Source organism: Brachyistius frenatus, unplaced genomic scaffold, assembly GCF_029030835.1.
Source record: "Brachyistius frenatus isolate BFR_SWC_R1_liver_20210118 unplaced genomic scaffold, ASM2903083v1 Contig_36, whole genome shotgun sequence".
NCBI lineage: Eukaryota > Metazoa > Chordata > Actinopteri > Embiotocidae > Brachyistius > Brachyistius frenatus.
The window spans coordinates 2,470,566-2,493,919 of NW_027210635.1; the positions used below are offsets into that span (position 1 = coordinate 2,470,566).

Consider the following 23,354-nt stretch of genomic DNA (forward strand, 5'->3'; position numbering starts at 1 on the left):
GAAGCAGCCAGGAGTCCGTTTGAAGTCGATTTAAAAAAAAATTTAAAAAAAAATTAAAAATAAAATATATATATAAACAAAAACAAAAAAACATATTTTTGTTCATGTTGCATATTAATGTTCTTTCCATTCTTCTATTAACTCCATTGACACTGTTGTCTGTGTTCTTGGTTGTTTGTATATAATATATATAGATATATACTGTACTGTATATACTGTGCATTTTATATTTTTACTGCTATTTTACTGCTATTTTATTGCTTTCTATTATTCTATTATTATCTATTGCTTCCTGTATGCTGCTGTAGCGAAAAAAAATTCCCCTCGGGGATTAATAAAGTAACTACCTAACCTAACCTAACCTAACCTAACCTAACCTTGAGAGGAGCTTACTCCTTTGCTATTAACTTAACACCTTGAGATACTTTAGCTATATATTCGGCTATAATTTCCTCACATGAATAGCCTTAACTTGGAATGATCAACTGCTGATTGACTGCTTCATTTTAATCAAATGGTTTCATTTTCTGCTGCTCCACTATGTTACAGAGAAAAATCTTTTACTTTACTCTAAAATGTATAATGGCTTTCAAAACATAGAAAATATGATGCTCTCTGAAATTAGTCTACCTAACATTATCTTAAACAGTTGGGTATATAAAAAATAGTCAGGATATTTTGAACAGATACAACATTCTGTTTACATAGTCCCAGATCAAAAATAATAATCCTAAATCGACACTCTGACGAGGGCCATTCTGTTCAAATCTTTTCCTTTTGAAATATTATTATTGGTACTTTTCTAAAGTAAAAGTTAATCTACAGTAAATAAAGTAAAATTCAACTAAAAAGTCTTGATGGCTTGTTCTATTGGTACTACACCAATATCACATATAGCCTAATATTATAGGCTATAGGCTATAATTTACAAAAATACACATGCTTTGCATTTTTAATGCTCACTTTTTCTGTTTCCCTTAGGTTCTTTTAGATAGGCTCCATCACATAATACTTACATTATGCTTCCAGAAAAAGGGAAATCTACTTTCGAATGCCTTTTGATGCCAAATATTAACTCACAATTACATGCCAGGAATGAATGTTGTTTAAGGGTACCTTTAAGGGAGAACATGTGAAAATTCCATATATATATGAAATTAAGAAATGAAAATGCTTAACTCTAATTTAGTATGCTTCATCAGACAGTATTGGTACCCAATGGTTTTGATTCATTTGTGTCCATTCGAGTGCTGTAGATATCTGATCCTCGAGTGAAGACAGCTTTATAATTGTGGAAATGAAAAACAAAACTAACAAAAAGCTGATTAAAAAAAAAAAAAACTAAAAGTAACACAAACTAATTATTTCACTGTGAACTGCAACTCGTTTAGCGTTTGGAACATCATTTCCCATAAGTCCCTGTTAAAAGTCAAGTTGCTTTAGCTGCAGTAGCCCAATAACCTGCGGGTCCTCCCCCATCTCAGCCAATAGAGACTCTGTTGCTATCACCGCTTATATTTTTAGTAAATTACTCAGCACGATGGGAAACTACAAATATCTCTCCGCCACATAAACTAGAGACTTGTAGGTAATTTAGGATTTTATATGAGGAAAAAAAGGTTCATATTTTCTGTGTTTTTGGTTTCGCCTCTTTTTTTGCGAAAGACTGATACGCATCATGTCTTGAAAGTAAGAAATGTCATGTTCCTTTTCCTTTTTCATTAAAAATCAATACGTGGATTAACATTAAAATTGATCCAAAACATTAGGATAGCATCATTGATTTACCAGCAGGAGGACAGATGCGCAAATACCGTCAAAATAAAACAATAATATTAAAGCAGCCCCTATTATAATGTGAAGAAAGTAGTCCCTGCCATCACGGGGGTGTGGGCGAGTCACACTGTATAAATACGCCGGGTTGTCAAACAGTAAAGTTTCAGTAGACCCTCCATGCAAAGTGTCAGCTGGAGACAAAGCGGAAGACCCTTTAACCATCTGAGAATTTGTACAGCTGTAGACAAAATAAAGCCAAGGTGAAAATACTGGTGAGCAGTGAGTCGACACATCCGCCTTGAAATCAGAGACATCTCAAGGGAATTAAAAGAGGAGTACGAGTGGAGCTGGGGCATCAGAACCGATAGGTGAGTAATTAACTGCCAGCGGGTGCATGAGATGATTTCATTTGTATGGCATTAAGATGTAGGTAATTGACATGGGCATGTTGCCGTGTGCTGCTGTTGTTCTCCCCAGCAGCTTTGGGCAATCCATCAAATGCGCTGACTGTAATGAATGGCTGTGCTGCTTTCAGCCACCGATGCAGACAGGTTTTGTTTTTGTTCAAGTCCGTTATATATGTAGCCTATATGTATATCAGCTGAGGTGCCCCTCTGGACGCCTGCTCAGCTGCTGTTTCTTTTGTTGTTTTTGTCGGGGAGTCTTCTTCACGGCTCACTTGGTCGATGGGATGCTCACCACTTAATTAGCCTTTATAATTTAATTTACAGCGACCGTTTGGCAAGGAGGGATTCTCCTTTTGCATGTTAAGCCAAACCAGTGTCCTCTCTGCTCCAGTGCCTTTTGACTGACATATGACATTAATAACCCAGGTAGATCCTGCTGCCTTTCTTTGAGCTTGTCCTCGTATGCAAACATGGACGACGTGTGTATATATATTTGTTACAGTCTGACCTACCTTCTTGCACATTTACCAGCATTTCCAATCAGATATACATGTGCATAAGATGCAAACAATTGTAAGTTCTGTTGGGAGAAAACTGCAGTGAGGGACAAAAGGACAAATCACAACAATCCCTGCCTTCGGGCAGGCCTCTAAATGTTGCTGTCACCCTCAATTATAATATTTCAAAAGGGGTTTTGCTGTCCTGTATCCACCGCAGCTTATGTTTTCTGTGTCTCTGCTGTTTAACAGTTGAAACCTACATTGCTGTGGATATTTAGCAGCACCCACTGCTCTCATAATGAGTCCCATGTAAACAAAAATAGCACCCTAGATCCTGCTGGTGGTCTGACCCGCAACAACAGGCCCGCAAAAATAAAAGCAGCTCATTTGAATCTGCAGGAGGAGCACAGGAACACTGTGAGGGGATTTATGAACATTGAAGATTAAATGTTGTTGTTTTGTTTTTTTTATCTTAAATTGACAATGCAAGCTGTTCATGATTTTTTAAGTACACTCCTGAAGCAGCAAATCTGCACATATGAACTGAGCTGCTCCTCTAATGTCATTGGATGACATTGGATTTTGTGTATCTCCCCTTTTTATAATAAGAGGAATTGCAGTTGGTAGCTTAGCTGTTTGTGCACTCAGGCTTCTCAGGGATGCTGGCCGTCGCAGGTGATGGACCTGCTGGCTGCTTCTCCAATGCCACTGTAACTCATTTTTAATTAAGGTGGTGGAGAGGCATTTGCACCACAGATGATGCAAAATGGGGCCCTATTTATAGCCTCATTCTAACCAGGCCCCATCTTATCCTTCAATGTCACCCTCTTGCATGCGAAAGAAAATGTAAATCTCATCTTGAACTCCTGCAGCCCTGCATCCCGCCTGTGCAGCTTTATCTGTAATAACATTAGAATTGTCTTTAATCGGAGGCGTCTTTCTAATCTTGGCTGCCGAATCCCCATCTGGCAGGGAAGTGAATGTGAGGGAATTGTTTTTGTGTGCGTGTATGTGTGAGACTAAAGGAGAGAGGGGAGGGGGTTATTGTGTGCACTGCATGCTGGGAAACTGTGTTCTGTGGAGTTGGCTAACTGTCCTGCCATTTTACACTTCCTCCTCAGTGAGCGTTGTGTTGCGTTTGTTTTGTATGTGATCTTTCATTGGGTTTGAGCCCGCACGGCGACGGATGGACTGTGACTGTGTTCAAGCATTAAGCAAGAAGCACTTCCTGGGATCAGATTCAGATTATACAGGATTTATGAAGCTCACAACGCAGCATCTGTTACATCCATCAGTGCATGCTGCACTTGATTAAACCCCAAATCTAAAACTGTGCATTCATAATAGCTTGTTTCTGACTAAGATTCACATTTGTGTAGTTTTATTTACCTCATAACACGCACAGCATGAAACTGACATTCACGCTTCAAAACTTCTACACTGTAATATTTTCTATGCAATTTAATAGGATTCCTGCTGGCATGTGTGTCTCCCATCTTATTTGAAATGCTCTCACAGGTCAGTACACAAGTTGGTGGTGTGTGTGTGTGTGTGTGTGTGTGTGTGTGTGTGTGTGTGTGTGTGTGTGTGTGTGTGTGTGTGTGTGTGTGTGTGTGTGTGTGTGTGTGTGTGTGTGTGTGTGTCTCTTTCCTCAGAGCTAAGACTTGTATGGATGCTAAAGTGTGGCTCATTTTCTAAACTATTGCACTGGAATTTAAGTTTATTGTGACCAAAACAATTGGTAGCATTTCTTTATTGTGATACAGCTTGAATGGGGGTGTTTTTGTCTTTGTTTTCTTTTGTTCAAAGAACTCACAGATATCTGTAGTACACAAGTTCCACTGTGAGTAATAAACCATTTGACATTCTTAACCACAGTGCAACCAAGATTGAACCAAAACTGTAAAAAATACTTGCATAAAAGATCAAATTATTAACTCAAAGAGTTTGTTTATTCGGTTGGCAGAATGTGTACCCCGTACAAACCACGGCATCTGTGTCCAGGAAACATCAGTGTGATGTACTCTCTAGATAAGAGAATAAGAACAACAAATTCCTCATGTTCTCGTCAGATAAAATTACTGTTTTCTTCTGTCTTCACAGTTGGGACCTGAAAACACGACAAAAACAGCCTGCAACCTGCTGCCTCTGCCTTCAAGGTGCCTTTACCATGGTGACACTAAAAGAATCATACACTTTACAATAAGCCAGAGGGAACAAAACAAGTTGTTACAGCTGCATTGCCTCACTCTGAGCACCGTCGTCTTTAACACTTAGTCCCCCACAACGGCGGCGACCCGGTGCAGCCATGCATCTGGAAGTGAAGGTCGCCCTCAACTTCATCGTGTCCTACCTGTACAACAAGCTGCCTCGGCGTCGAGCTGACCTGTTTGGTGAGGAGCTGGAGAGGATACTGGTGTCTCGTTTTGAGGGTCACTGGTACCCCGAGGCTCCTCTCAGGGGTTCTGCCTTCCGCTGCATTCACCTGGGAGCGGAGAGGGACCCCGTGGTGGAGCTCGCTGCCAAGAGAAGCGGACTGGACACGGAGGAAGTGCGCGCAAATGTTCCTGCAGAGCTGAGTGTGTGGATCGACCCTTACGAAGTGTCCTACCAGATTGGAGAGAAGGGGGCGGTGAAGGTGCTCTACCTGGAGGACCCGCCGGGCCTCGGGTGTGAGAGCGAGAGGGCGGAGGGGCTAATCAGAGAGGGCAAAGGAGATGCGGAGGTGGAGGAGGCCAAGAGCCTCGGCTTCAACCCAGATGCTCAAGTGTTTGTACCCATTGGGAGCCAGGCATCTCCTGCCCGCATGCCGTCCCTCTCCAGCTCTCCCACACCTCTGTCGGCCCCGCCCTGCTCCGGGCTCTTCAGCTACCCCAGCTCCAGCCCACCCACCGACCCTGGGGTCCACTCCTCCAACACCTCTACCCCATCTCCCCCAAACGGCGGGCTGCCCTACCTCTCCACTCAGCAGCCATCCTCCACCCTTCCCACCGCCCGTCCACAACCCATCACCTTCACCACCGCCAGCTTCGCCGCCACTAAATTCGGCTCCACCAAAATGAAGAAGTGCAGCGCCGCCGGGTCGGCAGCCGGCTCTGGCGTCATTGTGCCGCCTTCCCAGAGGATGGTCTCCCGCTCTCCCACCAACATCTCCGCACCAGAGCTGCTCAAGCACAAGCCCCTGTCTCTCTCCTTGCACTCCCTCGGAGGTCCCGTCCCCAGCCAGCTCTCGCCCAACGCCAAAGAGTTTGTGTACCCAGGATCGCCGGGCGCCCTTTACTTCGACGCTGACACCCAGCCCATGCAGCCTCACGCAAGCCCCTTCCAACCCCCGCACACGGTCAACACCCATCCGTCCTTTGACCCCTTCTCCAGCCCTCCCGCCCAGAGCGTGGGCATCATTGGGAGCAACGGAGGGATCTCTTACATGGAGAAGCCCCCATTCGTCGAGGGTTTAGGAAGCTACAACCTGCAATATCCCAGCCAGTCCTTCCAGCCTGTGGTGCTGGCCAACTAAGCCTTCATTTGTACTGAGAAGAATTGTCGTAGGAGGAGTTGGACGTAGGACAGTGAAGCTCCAGATATTTTCAGTTTTTCTAACAAATTGTTCTAATACTAATACATGTTAAGAATTAGTTTTACTACAAAGATTTAAAATACCACGTCCACTGAATATTTCATGTGACTTGTTTTTGTATATCTGTAAACCCCCCCAGCACCCCCACCCACCCTCCCCGCATCCATCGCTGTTACCTGTCACATTCTGTGTTGGCTTTGACAGGAGTTTGGGGTGGGGGGGAGGGAAGGGGGTTGCTTTCTTTCTACCTTTAGTCGTTGCCAATCGCTTCTGTTTATTATTTTGCATTGAATGTTAATGTGAGAGACTTCTTCTCTTTTTTTGTTGTTGTTGTTTTCTGTTGACTTGAAGTCTAATGGACTCGGTTCTGGTACAGCTCCGTTTTGCACTGCACTGTCATGCTGTGAAAAAGGACTTTGCCAAGTCCTGCAGGGAACGACGGCTGTAGGAAACTCAGCACTTTGCTCTGCAATCTGCTCTGCCCTACTTGCCACAAATACAGGAGGGGGCACAGGGGGGGGGGGCTCTGCTGTCTCTGTGTGTGTTGTTCTGTTTTAGTTGTGGCTCAGTGTGGTGGAGAGACTCACTGTTTGCAAGTCGACCCCCCCCCCCGCGCGTTACCTTTTTGAAACGCACAACTCAACTCTGTTGTTGATGCATATTGAATGGAGGTTATCGTCAGCTGGAATGAGAGCATGAGCAGTGTTTAAATGCAGTAAGAGAAGGGGGGGGGGGTAAGAGAGCGATGTAGTCGAATGTATTGTACCTGTCAGGGGAAATTGCAGCTGTGAAGGTCGGAGTGAATGTGAAAGACAAACGAGTTTTTGAATTTTAAAACAATAACCATGTGCTGATGCCTCAGTTGTACATGCAAGGATGGAAATTATGGCTTCACACATGTATTTAAATTTGGAAAAAAAAACGTGCACACACTACACGCTTTACTATGTGCACATACACGCAGTTCCAGTCAGCTGTGTGTGTGTGTGTGTGTGTGTGTGTGTGTGTGTGTGTGTGTGTGTGTGTGTGTGTGTGTGTGTGTGTGTGTGTGTGTGTGAAGGTGAACAGGCGGAGAAGGAGGTGAGGGGGAGGGGACGCAGCAGCTAAGCAGTAGGGATTGTGATAAATGGCTTAGCATGACTTTGACTATGAAGGAGAGGTTTTCCTCTGCATGGAGAAGAGGGGAAGGGAGATGGGAAGACCGAAGGAAATGATGGTGAGAGAGCAAAGCGGCTCGAGGGTTGTTGCCTCTGTGCCCTCCAGGGTGTATTGGCTTAGAAAGCGGCACTTTAAAACCCAGAGCACGTTTGTGGTGAGCTTAAATGGTATTGAAGCCAAAGGCTCACACCATTCTCTCTCCCCTCCTCTTGAAATTCTCCCGTGATCTCTGCTCCTCCGGCTGCTACAAAGAAAAAAACAGAATCAAACCGTTCAGGTTGCTCTGTCTCCTCTCCCAGCTGCAGCGATGTCAACAAAGAGGAATGTTCTTTATATTTCTGTTTTTTGTTGTCACCTCATGGGATAACTTGTCAGATATCTGATGTTTCTAACAATGTGTATTTAACAGCCGGGTCCAGTGTCGTCGTTGGTTAGTCAGGACAGGACAGGAAGGGTAACGTCCTCCACGTGTCCAGCTGTCCAGCACTTTATTACTGATGCTGTGTGTGTCACCGTTAGCACTACACCCCTCCTGTTCGGCTCTTTTATTCAGCTGTCATGAAATGGTTTAGAGATTAAAAGAGGAGCTAAAATTTGTATTTCATTGCATTGTGGTGGCGAGGAGACGCCAATCAGTCTTATTCTCAGCCGTTTAGTTGAATGTTTTCCACGCCGTTTTGTAGACGATGGCTCGAGGACCTTTGATTTGTGCTCACGCTGGGTTTGCAACGTGACAGGTTGTCATGTGCATGCAAGTTTTATTTCTTTATTTTGGGGATGGGTGAGGAGATGCGCATCTCTGTAAATGTTACGATTGTAAGGGGAAAGATTTCTAATTTTTTGTTTTGTAATTTATTTCCACTACTTCTATATTTTCCTTTTGGCAAATGATCACTCACATTTGTATAAGACATGGCGAGTCCAGGAATATGTATATAAAAAAAAATTAAAAAAAAGTTCTTATGTTCAGATTCTTTGTTTAGTTTCTTACATGCTGAAGTTATTTTTTCAAAAAAATAACATGAATATATGCAAACTGAGACAAAAATAAAGATGTACAGAATAAAGTATTGAATGTGTATTGTACCTTGTACAGCATTTTGTCTAATAAGACGGGTAAATGTATTCATTCTTCAGTTTGGATTTGGAGTTTTAAGAAGTGAATGTTTACAGTGGGTTTGTGTAGGAAAAGATGGCTGATATCACTTTTTCTGTGCTCCCAGGGCAGTCTGACAACACTACTCCCATCGGCAGTACATTGAAACCAAAAATCTCCACATTTAAGATTCATTTTTCAGTGCACCGTCCATTTTCCCTTTATATATGAATTCACTGCATTTCCTGTGGCCACCCCTCTTTTTTTTTTTTTTTTTTTTTTTTCCACTGACACTCCTGTTTTCTTTGTCCACTCCTCTGATTTGTCTGAAAACATGTTTAACTCTCCTTATTTTTTATATTTACCATCTAAATTTACTTAATCTCACTACTACCCCCCCCCCCCGCCCCCTCTCACCTTTGTTTTCATCCTCGCTCCATCAGCCTGGTCCTTTCCATACTGATACTATAGCCATATCCCAGACTGTCTTTGCTTACACAGATGCTCACCCTTCTCCAGTGCAATGTAATGCCATAATTTAAATTACCCTGAAGGATTTAAGGGGTTTCTACCTCTCTGCACCCTAGAAAAAAAAAAAAAAAATCCAGTATATCTCTTCAATAGGAAGACAGTGTTATGACAGGTTTGGAGGGATGAAGGAAATGAATGTGCTGTGAATGTGATTCTGATCTGTTGTTAGCCGACCCTGGTTTAGATGGCCTACGTAAAAATACGTCCTGGAGGGATTCTTTTCAGTCTCATGCATGTCCAAAATGAATTCAATCAAAAAAATATTTCACAGGTATCACATTATTCAGCGCAAATTAACTAAGGTCTAGAATTAAGGATGTGAATGATTATTGGAAAAGCTGGTTTTCCCTCACATCTTTAAGACTAAATGCTGTTTTATGTTTTACAGTCAGTGTTTCAAACACATACCACACATCCGCTCTAAACGCAGGCAACTCTACAATCAGGGTCGGACATTAATGAGGAAGAAAAACAAGACTTTTGTATTCTGATGTCCTTTGCTTATATCGATGTGTGCGTTTTATTTTGCACTTTGGAATATTTCATTGTCATAAAAGAAGTTTATTTTCTATGTAAAATCTAACATTTAAGAGTAAAAATAGATATAATTAAAAGTTCAGATGATGTATAAATATAGTGCTTTCTTTCCTGCCTGTATTTTATTATTTTTCCTATTTTGTATCTGATCTGTACACCCTGTAGATGTATAATGAATCTTTCACTACTGAAATGCAATGACCTGTTTTCTGTGCTGCCCCCTCGGGAATGGGGAGTTACTACTGCGGTTTCTTATTGTATCAGATTCTTTTTTAAGTTTGTAATAAAATCAGATTGGCAAAAATAAGCATGGAAAATAAGCTAATTGTGTCGTCCTCATTGTTTGTGAGCATGCAGAGCTGTGAAACGGGATGAATCTTGAGCTCGGCCACAGATTTATCCACCTCCACTCCAACCTCTGAACGTCTCACTGTGTTTGTGTTGAACATATTGCAGCTCAAAGATTATGAGAAGTAGATCCCCCGTGTTTCTGTGAAAAGCCTCAGATTGAGATTGCGGCGTCTTCTTATTGCAGTAAACAAATTCAAGGGATGTTTGATCAATAATTCAAAGCAAAGATGGAATCCTCAAATGGTGAGCAGCCAGATTGCAAACCACCCACCTCAGCTGGACCCATCCCAGCAGATATTACTTTACATTTCATCATGCAGCACTCTGTCTGCTTGCCTGTCTGTCTGCCCGCCCGTCTGTCTGTCCTGTGCTCGTGTGTCTTTACAGCCAGCTGTAAGGTTGGCTCGCTCCTGTGAGGCAAACGTACTGGGGTTGCTGTGCTGAGTGGAGTAACATGGAGTCGTGTGCCATTAACATGCATGGCTGGGCTCCTCCTCAGCGCTCCTCCACGTTTTCAATGCCCACTCGCTGCATCCCCTCCCCTCCTCTCCCTCCCTCCCTCCCTCAGCTCATATGTCTTTCTCTGCATCCCGGGTTCTCCATCTTTCTGTCCATCCCCTAGCCATCTTGTTTGCCTCCATCTCCTCCCATTCTCCTTTCACCCACTGCTCCTCCCTCCCTCCCTCCCTCTTGCTCCTCAGCACCCTTTTCCCCTCCATCCTCACCACTGCCTGATCCTTTCCTCTCCTTGCTCCCCACCTTCCTCCTCCCCTCTCAATTCCCAGAGCCCATCCCTTGCCTCCTCGCTTTCTTTGCTCCATCCTCCTTACACACACACACACACGAACACACACACACACCCATCCCGCTGGTCTTTGGGGCTGCTACTGCTGCTGCTGTTATGCAACGCAGCTCCCCTGCGTGTCGATGTGATCATTACGCAACATCTCCTACTCTTCTGGAATACTGATGAGCAGCAAGACGGAGGCAGCGAAGGAACAGGGACAAAAAAGGAAGCCTTGAGAGTGTGTGTGCATGTGCACTCGGCGTGATTGTGCGCGTGTGTGCGTGCATCAAGATCTCTATTCCTTCACCAAACTGTATGTCTTTCGTCTTCCACTGTTTCTTTGTCCCTCAGCAGCAGCGTCTCCCATTAGAGCTGCTGCAGCTGGTCAATGACTCAGGCAAGGTCGAAGCAGGAGCCCACATGTCATTAAACTCCAATTTATTTCATATGCATAATACAAGATACAGTTAGGACATGGTACTGCAGTTGCATGTATCCAATACATGGTTAGGACGATACAAAAACACCTAACAAAAAAACATGTTTATATAAAAAGATCAACATAAAGCAAAACACCACAAAACTTTAAAACATTCTTTCAATAGAGATATTTGAATTTATTTTTCCAGGAGTACTGAAGCTACTTTGAAAAGTAAACGAGGACATGGTGTGATTGATGCGAAGCACCTGAAGCCTGTGCCAGCAGTTTCAGATCAGAGGCTTAAACAGATGTTTAGACCTGCAGATGTGGACATGCTACCTTGCGCCACCTACAGGTAAAGAAAACATTCAGCAGTTTTACACCGGTGCCCCCTGCAGGCAGAGTGCTGGAACTGCTGTTTTCTATCAGCTTTTTGTGGCTGACATGCCATTTTAACCTTTAACTCACAAACAGCATGGAATGATTCTATTTGTCCACACGTGTTGTTTGTTGATTAAATATATCATCCTGGACAAGGTCGATCTGATGATGACATGCCTGACAAATCTCGATATTAAATATTTCTGTAAAACAGTCATGTTGAAGTTTTAATATTTGTTCCAACATCCACAATAAGCTTTAGATGTAAAAAATACAAGACAAAGAACACATTTGCTATAAAAGGGGAGAATTCAGTAGTTACATTTACTGCCTATAAGTGGCATTAGGTTTTAAAAGTGCAGCAGCTTCCTTTGACTGTAGGGGGCAGCAGACATGCCTACGTAAATAAGTTGAAGCTGCTGCTGCTGTTATTTGTATTTTTCAATTCGTGGTGCAGGTTGATGTAGAAGTGGAGAATCTGCTCACTGTTAAAAGTCAATGAGCGAGTTTGGGATTTTACAAGCTGGTTTTACGAGGCGCTCGGCATCAGAAAGAGATTGCTACATCTTGTATGTATAAAATATGATCTTGATTCATTGTCGTCTTAAAGCCTCTCCTGGCCTGTACCTTCAGTCAGCATTATTCAATTCAGTTAAAAAAAAAATGAACTAAAAAGTTTGCAATCGTCGACTACACTGATGTCTAAACAACAGAATGCAGTCAAAGTCAAGTTGGCATGAAAATGCAAAATAAAACACAATGCTAAGAAATGCCTGGTATACTATGCCATCGGGGAAATTTAAACAAACACATAGTTAATCAAGAAAACACAAAAGCACCAACTGATCCAGTGTATCTCGATATAGATCAATCTTTAGTAAATAGAAAACAATCCACACAGTGATCAAAAGATGCCGTTTTCAGCTGATGTTCGCCAAAAGGTCAAGAGCTGGCTGCACAAGGATAGGTGGTGCTATTATGCGAGTCAGACACACAGGACATCGTAGCAAAGATGTTCTGCTTTTTTTTTGACAGATCAATAAACAATATACCATCAGCTTACCCATCCAAAAACATGTCCAGTTTTCAGTGATGGTTTACAGACATAAGTACACTTGGTGTTAAATTTACAAGAAAATGAAAGAGACAAGTTTACTGGGTTTCATGCATTAGGATCCCAGACTACAGAGGATCTAAACTGGAAGCACAAATGACTTTGGGGCATTTCTATTTAGTACATCATAGCGAATTTACATACAACATCATTACTGAAATTAAACAAGCATTACATAACAGAGTATTATTGCCACATTTATTTTTCTTTCCAAAAATCACGGCGATTACGAGCACAAACAGGCTGATTGCAAAGTCTGCATCAGCCAAAGACACTTGAGATATAGAGTCCCATAACAGTCTGTTAAGTATTTACTAATTCAGATTCAGACTCAGCCACTTTGGCAAAAAGAACTCAATTTATCAACTCGGATTGAAAGTTTTTCCAAATGGAACCAAGCTGTTTTCTATGTGCTCTCCACTTTGTAGCCCTACGAAACTTTTAACGTTTCAGAATAGGAAGCGTCGGATGAGGTAAATAAGAGTGTGCCCTGTCCTTTGTGTGCTCAGACACACATGTATCTCTGTAGAGAGAAAAAAAACAATCCCATATAACTATATAAATCTGTTTTAAAAACAAACATCCAAAAGCACAGTTTACCCATTGAATTCCCTGCTTAGTCATTGGTTTCATTATATAGATATTGTTCCTCAGAGGAAATAGAATTATCTGACATAATGTTGTACATCACAATCAACAGATGCATTATTACCATCAGAATAAATACAGCACTCATTGACTATTTGGCAAATATAAAGAATAGTGTTGGGTTAATAAAGATACAGTCAGAGTCTCTGTCTTAGGAAATAAAGACCGCGAGACAATCATCTATTTACAAAGTTTAGAAGCAATCAACTTCGGGCCTGGCTAATTTTGTTTTCTTTTTTCAAAAAGAAAAATCAATCAATCCAGTCATCACAACACCTTTAGCAGGCAGGCAGTGACTCTAGCGCCCTCTACTTGCAGTGTGCAGTAAAATAAACATCCCAACATTTGAACATACCCCTCCACCGGTGAGGGCCCAAGAGATCATCACAGGAGAGCCTTCAACAGAAACCTACAGACAAAAACTATGTCTCTTTCTTATGTCTGACAAAATCTTACGTGGAAGCTGATCTGAGATTAGTAGAAAAGGAAACTCAATCAGAGTAGCTTTAAAGTGTGAGACATGCATATTTTTCCCCTAGTAAGCTACGGCTCCTCCCACTGTGGTTGTGGTCAATAAGGCAGACAGCTGCCACCAGTATAATCTTTACACACTCTTAGTGTGTGGGTTCTTTTTTAGTAAAAAGTGCAAAAGTGGATTACACACTGTGGAAACGCACATAACTAAATGGTACAGGAGGCTCAGCCGGAGTATAAACTGAAGTGCAACACAAGGAAAAGTGAGGGACGGCAAGTGTGCACCGTTCTAAATACACAACGTCTGACTGACACTACTCATGCTTTGGTCCACTAAGAAGTGCTGTGCAGTGATAAAAACTGATTTGTGTGATATCTAAAAGCCTGTGATTCTGTTGTGCCGGCCAGCTCTCTCCATGTTTCGTGACTTTCTGGAACCTTTCTTGAGACAGACCGCGTTTTCCAGGTGTGTTTGACTATGGGAGTGTCCACAGTCCAATTCCTCTCTGAGTGTAGGAGCCAGGCGCTCTCCACAGGCCTTCCTCTGACCACCGCTCCCATCATACCTCACTGCCTGACAGTGTGTATCCAGAACTCCAGCATCGTGTTAGCAACGACACCTGGAGCCTGACACAGTGACTGGAGGTCAAGCGAAGACAACAGTGCAAATTTTGATTCCCTTGGTGCTTGTGTCTGGGTTGAATTCTGCGGGGAGGGGAGTTCTGCGTTTTCTCTCATTGACACTTCATGGGTTTGATTCAGATTTGTTTTTTTTTGTTTTTTACAGCGGGCCGTACTTTGACTCATATCGGGTCAGGATGTTCTTACAGAGACCACAGTCCTTCCGCAGCTCGGACACTTGCTGCCTCAGCGCGGCGTTTTCCCGCTCCAGGAAGGAGGCGCGCACCGTGATCTGGTTCTCCTTCAGCCGCCGAGCATCGCGGGAACGCTTTGCTGCCAGATTGTTCTTCTTTCTCCTGCACCAGTACTTATCATCCTGAGGGAAGAGCAGTGAAGGTCAATGGCAGAAAGGGATAGTTGAACTTGACCAACATCCAACAAGTGGACATCTGTGCTGTGGAAACATCCCCCCTCCATCTTTGATCTCTAATCCAAAAGCACCGCTCTGTTTGCAAATGCTTTAATCTAACGGGGGCCGAAGCCTCTGGTTCAGAATCAAACTCTGTCATTTAATAACGTGCGATACGCATCAGATTTGTCCGGGAAATCCTCTCTCTCTCTCTCTCTCTCAATGAAGATTTGGCGACTGTGAGGGTTACAGCATATCCTTTACACTTACTCTACCCTGCTCATTACAATATTTCTTTTTATATTTTTTTGCTACATCTAACACACGTTTCAGCCGTTAATGTGCACAGACAATAAGAATAACTAGTGTATTAATCACTAAAATAACTTTTACTAAATCTGTTGGTTGTCGATTGACAGTTTGATTGAATCATACCTTCCGTTCATCGGGAACAAACACTTTCTTGGCCTTCTTGATCATCGGCTGCGGTTTCAGCTCCTCATCAGAAAACTTGTGCTTGCGAGGGTTGAACAGCTCTCCCCCCGGCACGCTGGACAGGACCAGGTCTGTGGGGTCCGGCTGGAAATTAATGTCCACCTCGATGGCATCTGGGTCGATGGGGGAGGGTGTGTTTCGCTCTGCAGTGGTACGATCTGTGAGTACGGAGGGAAGTAATGAGCTTTGATACAAGAGGCCACTCCAATATGTACTCTAGTGTATTTACACGCCTGCTGCCAAATGTCTGCAATGTTTTCAATCTAACCTTTTCATCATAATAGATACTTTAACACAGTATTAGTGCTCAAAATTACCGTGTATTTGAACACCAGACGTGTTAGTTCGAGTGATTTTTCAGGTTAACTGGAGAGTAAATGCTGTTGCTGGTTGTGGCTACAAAACTGTGAGCATTTGTTGCATGTTCATTTGTGTTTCATCTGTATTTTAGAGAAAATAACCAGCATGAGTGCACTACTTTGGGATTAAGGCACCTGTGAAAGGCATTTATCATTATTATTTCAATAAATCTAAATAAAAATAGTTTGATTATTTTAACTTGAAGGACTACATGTTGCATTTCTAAAAATTAAAAAAAAAATAAAAACAGTTTAGTGTAATTCAAACCTATTCAAAGATTATGTAATAAATCAACTGTTTATGTGACCCACAATGTTTGTTATTCTGTTAGACTGTTTTTACTCTGTGGTAACTTTTGAGGCTGTAGTTGTAATTTTGTCGTACGGCCTTTTACATTTTTGCTCCTCAGACTGAGTTGTGAATGAAAATGTGCCCTGTGTTTACATGTTTACAGCAAACTCTCCACAACTCTTTTCAGCTTTTGGGAGGGCTGATTTTTCTGCTCAAGGTTGTGAATTACATATTTGCTTTAGCGCATTAAGATTAATTTTGACCGTTGCTGAGCTGACAGATGTTTCAGGCTACAGGTTTTAAGATTATTCTCAGCAAAGCACTGACGGTGTCCGCTTTCTGCCTCTAGTTTTTATAGGAAACCTGGAGATTTTACTGGTTAGTTGCTGTCTGCTTATATATGCAATGGTAGTTAATGTTATGTCATCTTACGCTGAGGAAACAAATTGTTCAGCCTCCAAAATCCAGTTTCTTGGTATAGAATTTAGGATTCTGGGTCGACACTAACTGATTTTTTTTCTAATTCAGGAACAGAAAATATGAATAAAAAAGCAAGTATCTGAGGAGGAAAACTAAAAAAGCCATCTTAAAATGTTTCTATGGGTTGTTATTGTTTAACAAATATCAATGCCCTAAATCTAAATTACTCACCTTTTTTCTTCCCTTCCACCTCTGCTGGTGCCTCCTCAGACACAGATTCCTCTTCTTGCCCTTCCTCTTCTTCTTCTTCTTCTTCCTCCTCTTCCTCCTCCTCCTCCTCTTCCTCTTCCTCTTCTAGTTTTGCTGGTTGTAACGTAGTGACTGTCACGGTTTCCTCTGGATCTGAGGTGACCGTGGTGGCACGGGGGGAAGATGCTGCGGTGGAGACAGCAACTGCAGCAGCAGGAGAAGAAGGAGCGGTGGTGGTAGTAGTCGTCGCGGTAGCAATAACCTTGGGAATGGATTTGCCTTTGCCTTCCACGGAGCGCAGAGTCCGCTGCAGCGCCTCCTCCTCTAGGCTCACGGGGATCCCGTTCTCCAGGAGGAACTCGTCTAGGTCCATGTACTCCAGGTGGAAGGTCTCCCCATCGTAGGGAATGGTCTTCTCCCAAATGGCTGGGGTCAGGGAGGCTGATACCCCGCCGCTGCTTCCGCTGCCACCTCCTCCTCCTCCTCCTCGTGAAGCTCCACCAGCACTGGCTGTCACAGCCCCACCTCCTTCCACATCCTCAGAGGAGCACAGCTTCTCTTTTTCTATTTCTGCATGACAGACAGGAGGAAACAGCAGTTAGATAAATGGCTGCTTGTATTCAGTTCAAATGCTCTCCTGTGCACACATGACAAGTCCATTCATAGGTGGGGAGAGGCTGGGTGGAGAGGGGTAGTGGTGCGACCTCTGACAAAACAAGTGGGTAAACAAAGGCGGGTTACAACCAAAGAGCCTGTCAGCGGGTCTGACAGGGAGAGAGAGAGAGTAGAGCAGGATGAGGGTTCGAGGAAATCACTGGGCAGATGAGGAAAGGCGTCCAACCCAAACCACAAACCAAAAGCACACGAACTAGGAACCAAGCAACACCAGACTAGTGTGTTTAATGAAACCCAAAGTAGTGCCCCCGCCTTGAGGTGTCTGTACAGGCTGGTTTGGCTGCTTGCAGGGCAGCACACAGGAGTTAGAACTTGTTGTTCTCTTTGTTTCCTCGGATTAGACTTGCTTCGTGCAACATTTGGCATGTTAACCATAAACTAATTAACGACCTATTATCCGAATACATGCAATGTCAATGTAATGTACAAAAACATGAACTAACTCGCAGCTGATTTACAAACAACGAGAACTGTGCAGCTTTTTTTTTTTTTTTTTTTACCCCCGTTTAAAGCTTACCGTCGTCGCCTTCCTCCAGGATGTTAGGAGGGGGGATGTCCATAATCTTCTTTAAAACAAAAGGGAAGGACGTCTGCGGAGCCGCAGCCGCCGAAGCGACATTACCGCTGGGTTGAAGCGCCACTGCCACCGCGACTTTGCCAGGCATTGTTCCGTGCCGAGCTCCGAGCAAACCGGGGCGGTAAAACGGTACCGAGAGCTGCCTCGAACACCGAGAGAGAGAACGGACACAAAAGAACCGCGGCTCTCCGCTTGTTTTGACAATGCTGCTGCTTTCGGACCGGTTTGTCAATATCAACGCTTTGGGGTGCAACAACAACACCACACAAACCCCTTGTTCTCCTTGCCCACCGGACGCGCTTGTTGGATATTCATGATCACGTGCCACGCCCCCCCCTCGTGGAATAGTAGGAGCTGATTGGCTGTCAGGGCCGTCACATGAATATGTATTGAAGCGGCTGCTTTTGTCTGTGTAGTGGCGCTACGGCTGCTCATTGGCAACACACACACACACACACACACACACACACACAGGAGATAATGTATTTACTTAGAAACACTGTACAGCACATTTGTGCAGAACGTGATGCGCAGTCAGAACATGCAGCCTCATACAGCCAGCATGTTTAATATACTTGGTTAATGTCTATGGCAATATGCATAACATAGAAAATGCGATGGCCTCCTGGCTGGAAGTTCCAGTTTCATGAAACCCAGACAGACTCAACTGCAGGTCTGCATCCACAAAAACTCTCCATGCACCCACACTAAAATACACGCAGTGTGCTTGTGCCATGACTTTTTTTTTTTTTTTTTTTTTTTTTTTTTTTTGGCTTCGTCCAAGAGCAACACACTCGTGGCCAAACACGTGCCCCCCCCCCCCCCCACCACCTACATCACGTGAAAGTACAAGCTGTCGAGGGGGGCGTGGCTTCAGAGGGTTCGCACGTGCAAGGCAAGGAGAGCTGGAGAGGGTACGCGCCACCGGTGGAACAGCTGGCACGGGGCATTTAAAACGACGCAGGGCATTTATATGCAGTCTTTACGCAGGACACGTTCTTCACCAGAGAGCTGCAGGGTTTTTTTCCACATTAATTTAGCGCAATTTGTCCCTACTGCCTGACGAAACTGTAATGTACCGACCCACATGATAGTTTATAAACCCACAGATTATATGCGCCAGCAGTGCGCGGTCCAAACGAATTAGCAGTCCCTGCACTTAAAAGCAAGAAACATACATTTCCATGCTGTTAAATGTTCCGTATCAACCAACACTTTTGAGTGCCACAAAAGGGAAAAAAAAATCTCACGTTTCCGTGCACGCGACAGTGAGCGCGAGGGTGTTTGGGTTCAGGAACACGATGTTCAGCCTCAGAAACACCCCACCTTCACACATGGACCGCAAATAATAAGAAAGAAAGGAAAAAAAAGCCTTCACCACTAATATGTGCTGTTTCTTTTACAACGGAAAACGAAGTGTCACTTCAGATTGAATACTTAAAAGAGTATCAGAGACTCTTTACTCGCCTGTGTTGCCTACGCAGCAGTGAGCACACGGAATTTAATAGGATATATATATTTTTCAGCAAAGTGTATTGCGCTGTAACCACACACTTTTTCTTAGATCATGTGTCATACCTCACCTCTACCTGTGCAAACATCTAACAGGTAACTACGGCAACCTTATATAGTCTTCAACATTCTGCAGAGTTTGGAGAAAAACAACAAGTGTTCTGCTGAAAGTCTGCTGCGTGCACAGTGCAAACCATGCAAACATCTGCTGGCCCCGTCTCCGAATAAAGAGCTCTCAGTGCCCTCTACTGTCCATTCACACTGCACGTGTTCTCAGGAAGCAGCAGCAGAGACAGGAGGTGGCCTCGTTCAACTTCTGAAACTTCTCAAATGAAATACAGAGTTTTGTTTGTTTTTTGACCTCATGATTTGATCTGTCTGAGCAGAACACCAGTTGGACAGAAATCCGAGCGTATTTCAGAGTCCCGTCCTAATCAGGAGACGCAACACAAACAGCGAGAGTGTAGAAAGTGCAGAATGCTTCATTCCTCCAGGTGCTGGTTATAGAAAAGACAAGACACTTTTTGTCACCAATAATTGTGCTTAAAGATGAGGAAAAAACACACTATGAAAAATAAATGAGGGCGTCACCAATCGACTGTACAGTAGTAAAGTGAAATGTACTGCAAAACAATGCACATCATGTGCTTGGCATATTAATTAATTCATGTCAGCACAGGCAACAAACAGGACAGCACATTCGTTAATGTTGCTACTCCACGACAACAAGTCGATGAATAAAGCCCTGTTTCTATTGGAGTTTACAACATGAAAATTATTCTGCATGTATTTTAAATGTGTTCCGGTGATATAAACGTGTGTGCTACTACTACTACTACTACTACACGTAATTAAACAAGATGTCTGTTTAATCTAATGTCTTCCCAGCCCTGTGTATCTGGGTTTCAGGTCTACAGTAGCCGGTGTAAGTGGTCCATTTGTCACTCTGCCTCCAACAGCAAGCATTCATCATGCCGAGGAGCCCAGAGGCGACACGACGCTGTCCAAATTCTTCCTTTGCACGATACCAGCAGTGTAATTTATGTGCCGAGTGGGGAAGCACATGTTTTATTACTTTAGTGATAAAGTATGTAGGTTGCCGAGTAAAAGATTGGTTTACTAATTTTGAACCAAATGGCTGAAAACGTCCTTCCTCGACTGCAAAGCTTCAGTTTTCACTATAAACATACTCATTGTTGTGGCGCATGATTTGCAGCTCTCACCTGACCGTGATTGCTGTTCTGTTTTGCTTGATTCGAGTTCAGCATTTCATGCTGTTGAGCGTTCAACGGAAAGAAAGGTGTGTTGATATCTATGACATGGCTTTTGATTGATTTCTCTCGTACCTCCTTGATATTGTTATCTACCTCCTCCACGCCTGCCACCATTACCTGTGGTGTCCCCCCCCCCCAAAGGATCAACTCTACGTCCCGTTTTTATTCCATTTACACATTACCACTTGGATTTTCATACATATCATGACACACAGCTACTGTACATGTTCCTCTTAAACCTGGGAAATCTGCATATATTTAGTGCAACTCAACTTTCTGATGGCAGGCGCTGGATGACTTCAATTTTTCCTCGATTAAATCAATCAAACGATTTTGCTTATAACTTTTGAGGCTTTGCATCACCAGAGCACTTATGTCATATTGCCTGACCTTTGACTTTGCTCTGTGAAAGTGCAAAGTAAGTACAGCATTTCTAAGGAGATGAACAAACTATCGCATTTTTTACAATTATGATCTGACAAAAACTGCCTCATCAGTATATTTATTTGGAAACATGTGGAGGTCCATTTAAAATCGGGTTTTGCCCAACCTCAACCGATGAGTTATAGTCCCTGCAATCATCGCACTGAGAGACCAATACATGGCTTTGTTGCCTGAACAAAGCTTGAGAAAAAAACAAAACAAGTAACTTGATCCCAACGTATCTGGTTCACTTTTAACTGGAGACCTTTGCTGCATCTCTTTGTACTCTCTCACTCTCTCCTTGTGTTTCTTGTCTGTCCACAAGGTCATTATCAAATAAAGGCAGAAGTGCCCAAAAATAATCTAAAAAAGAAAGTCAGCAAGAAAGTAAACATGAAGTTTATTGAGTGCACAAAGAAACTAATGATGTGATGAAACCCTGAGTGAGGACTGTTTCAGTGTTATTGCATCAGTTTCAGCCTGCTGTGTTGCGGAGTCGGCCGACTGCTGTTTCTCCGTGCAGCCATGAGCCTTTCATCAACTGTTGCGATGATCACCACAAACTATCACAATCAGTTTAACAGCGAAGTAAATGAAAGACAACATTTAATCCCAATCTAAATGGGGGTTCAGTGTTTTGCAGTTTCCTGTACGTCACAGTTTAAGTTGTCTATTAGTGTAACAATTTTACCCTCGTGTTAAATGAAGTGTTGAGATACGGTAGAAACGCATCAATATAAAACAGCTATCCTACATTCCTTATTTTAAGTTCCAACCACAAAAAGTACCCTCAAAGGTCAGTTTATTACACATACTTGCAACGAACTACTGTCTTATACACCTCATTTATGTCACTGAGGGTAGACTAAATAACAAAAACATCTCTCTGCATAGTATAACACGGTTATCACAGACTGCAGCCTCCAAAATACACATTCATACAGTTTAATCAATACCTGAACACATTCAGCAGATAAAACAAAATCAGAACATTATAACCAGCAGAAGGGAGGGATTTACTAGAGGACCGCATGCACTGGTTAAAGATAGATGTACCTAATAAAGTGGCAGGTGACTCATAAATAAAACTACTTGTTAGGCAGCAGAAAGGCCAGTGGACCATATGATTAGATTAATATTACTGGTAATGTTGTAACTAGTTTTATTCATTTTAACTTGTTTATATCCTGTTGGGCAGTTTAATCTTTACTCTAATATATAAATAGTCATGTTTTATGTCAAATCTTTATCTAGTAAAGTAAGTACTCGCATAAATTAAGTGTCACACAAAGTAAAATACGCAAGAACCTTAAAGATTTAGATGCACTGCTTCCATACTTATACTTATAGTCCACCAACATTGTTACAGTCTGCAACAGGTAGTAACACTGTAATACTTTAATATATATATATATTACAAAAACATCCTTACCGGTGTCATCAAAGGCTGGGAAGGAGAATGGATAGTCTGCCAAGGACTTTAAGAGATCAGGAACATCGCTCCTCTCTCCAAAGAAGATTTGGTTAGCTGTTGACATGATGAACAACCGGTGTGTCTACCTCCTAATGTCGGAGACGAGAGTCTGTCTGAACGAGGAGCGCTCAAAATGCGAGTGAGTGAGTGTTAATGCTCTCAGCTGCTGACTTCAGTCACTTTTGTCCAACTTTGCATCATCACGGGGACGTCTGCATGAGGCCAGACCACCTGGATTCTAATGAGCACCGGCAGCCACGCCCCCCGGACCACGTTGACTCGCGCACGTGCACGTCAATCAACCAGTAGAGCCTATCAGAAAGCAGAGGTGGGAGAGGTGGGGGAGGGATCTGGCGAATGACAACCACAACAACAGCCGTGCTCCGCAGAGCACTTTTCTCTCCACGCAAGGCGAACACGTGCAAGAAACAGTAGGCGGTCCACCACCCAAACGCCGCGCGCCACCTACTGATCGACTTAAAAAGTGCACGGCACAAAGCACTGTCCGGGGCGGGGATTAGTAGCAGCACAACACAGTAAAACAAAAATTATGTAAACATCTTAATAGCTGTAGCATAGAAAAAAAAAAAAAAAAAAAGTCATTCATACACATGTCAGATTTTAATGTTTAGTGAATTTGAACAATAATTTACTTCTGGCTGGAAATGGCATAAACAAGTGAAAAACAGGATGTTAATTAATTGTGATAGAGATATAAATGAAAACGAACTATTTTCATGTTTTTTTTTTTTTTTTTACATTTTTAGGAAATATATCATGTCCATAATGTAACGCAGCCACACTGTGCAACCGGGG

The 23,354-nt window shown here is 43.0% G+C and overlaps 2 protein-coding genes across 3 annotated transcripts; one reads left to right on the forward strand and one right to left on the reverse strand.

The window, feature by feature from the left end:
• The first annotated feature begins 1,927 nt into the window (after positions 1-1,927).
• LOC138622480 (protein Tob2) lies at positions 1,928-9,902 on the forward strand. Its single transcript, XM_069701310.1, has 3 exons — positions 1,928-2,144; positions 4,787-7,256; positions 7,321-9,902. The coding sequence occupies exon 2, from the start codon at positions 4,992-4,994 to the stop codon at positions 6,198-6,200; it is 1,209 nt and encodes a 402-aa protein (XP_069557411.1). The 5' UTR covers positions 1,928-2,144; positions 4,787-4,991; the 3' UTR covers positions 6,201-7,256; positions 7,321-9,902.
• A 1,239-nt stretch (positions 9,903-11,141) lies between these two features.
• Positions 11,142-22,960, reverse strand: tefb (TEF transcription factor, PAR bZIP family member b). Of its 2 annotated transcripts, none has more exons than XM_069701352.1 (4): positions 22,497-22,960; positions 16,586-17,173; positions 15,224-15,441; positions 11,142-14,755 (listed from the first exon to the last, which is right to left on the reverse strand). In XM_069701352.1, exons 1-4 carry the CDS (start codon positions 22,600-22,602, stop codon positions 14,540-14,542), a joined length of 1,128 nt encoding a protein of 375 aa, XP_069557453.1. In that variant the 5' UTR covers positions 22,603-22,960; the 3' UTR covers positions 11,142-14,539. The 2 variants fall into 2 exon arrangements, with proteins under 2 accessions (XP_069557453.1, XP_069557452.1); XM_069701351.1 differs by lacking the exon at positions 22,497-22,960 and adding an exon at positions 17,796-18,140.
• Positions 22,961-23,354: the final 394 nt, after the last annotated feature.

Bases quoted from the DNA above. Each gene is read 5' to 3' on its own strand.
- LOC138622480 (XM_069701310.1), top strand. From the start codon at position 4,992: ATGCATCTGGAAGTGAAGGTCGCCCTCAACTTCATCGTGTCCTACCTG.
- tefb (XM_069701351.1), bottom strand. From the start codon at position 17,943: ATGCCTGGCAAAGTCGCGGTGGCAGTGGCGCTTCAACCCAGCGGTAAT. The intron at 15,442-16,585 runs GTGAGTAATTTA...CCGTACTCACAG, and splicing joins GGTGGAAGGGAAGAAAAAAG to ATCGTACCACTGCAGAGCGA. The intron at 14,756-15,223 runs GTATGATTCAAT...CTCTTCCCTCAG, and splicing joins TTGTTCCCGATGAACGGAAG to GATGATAAGTACTGGTGCAG.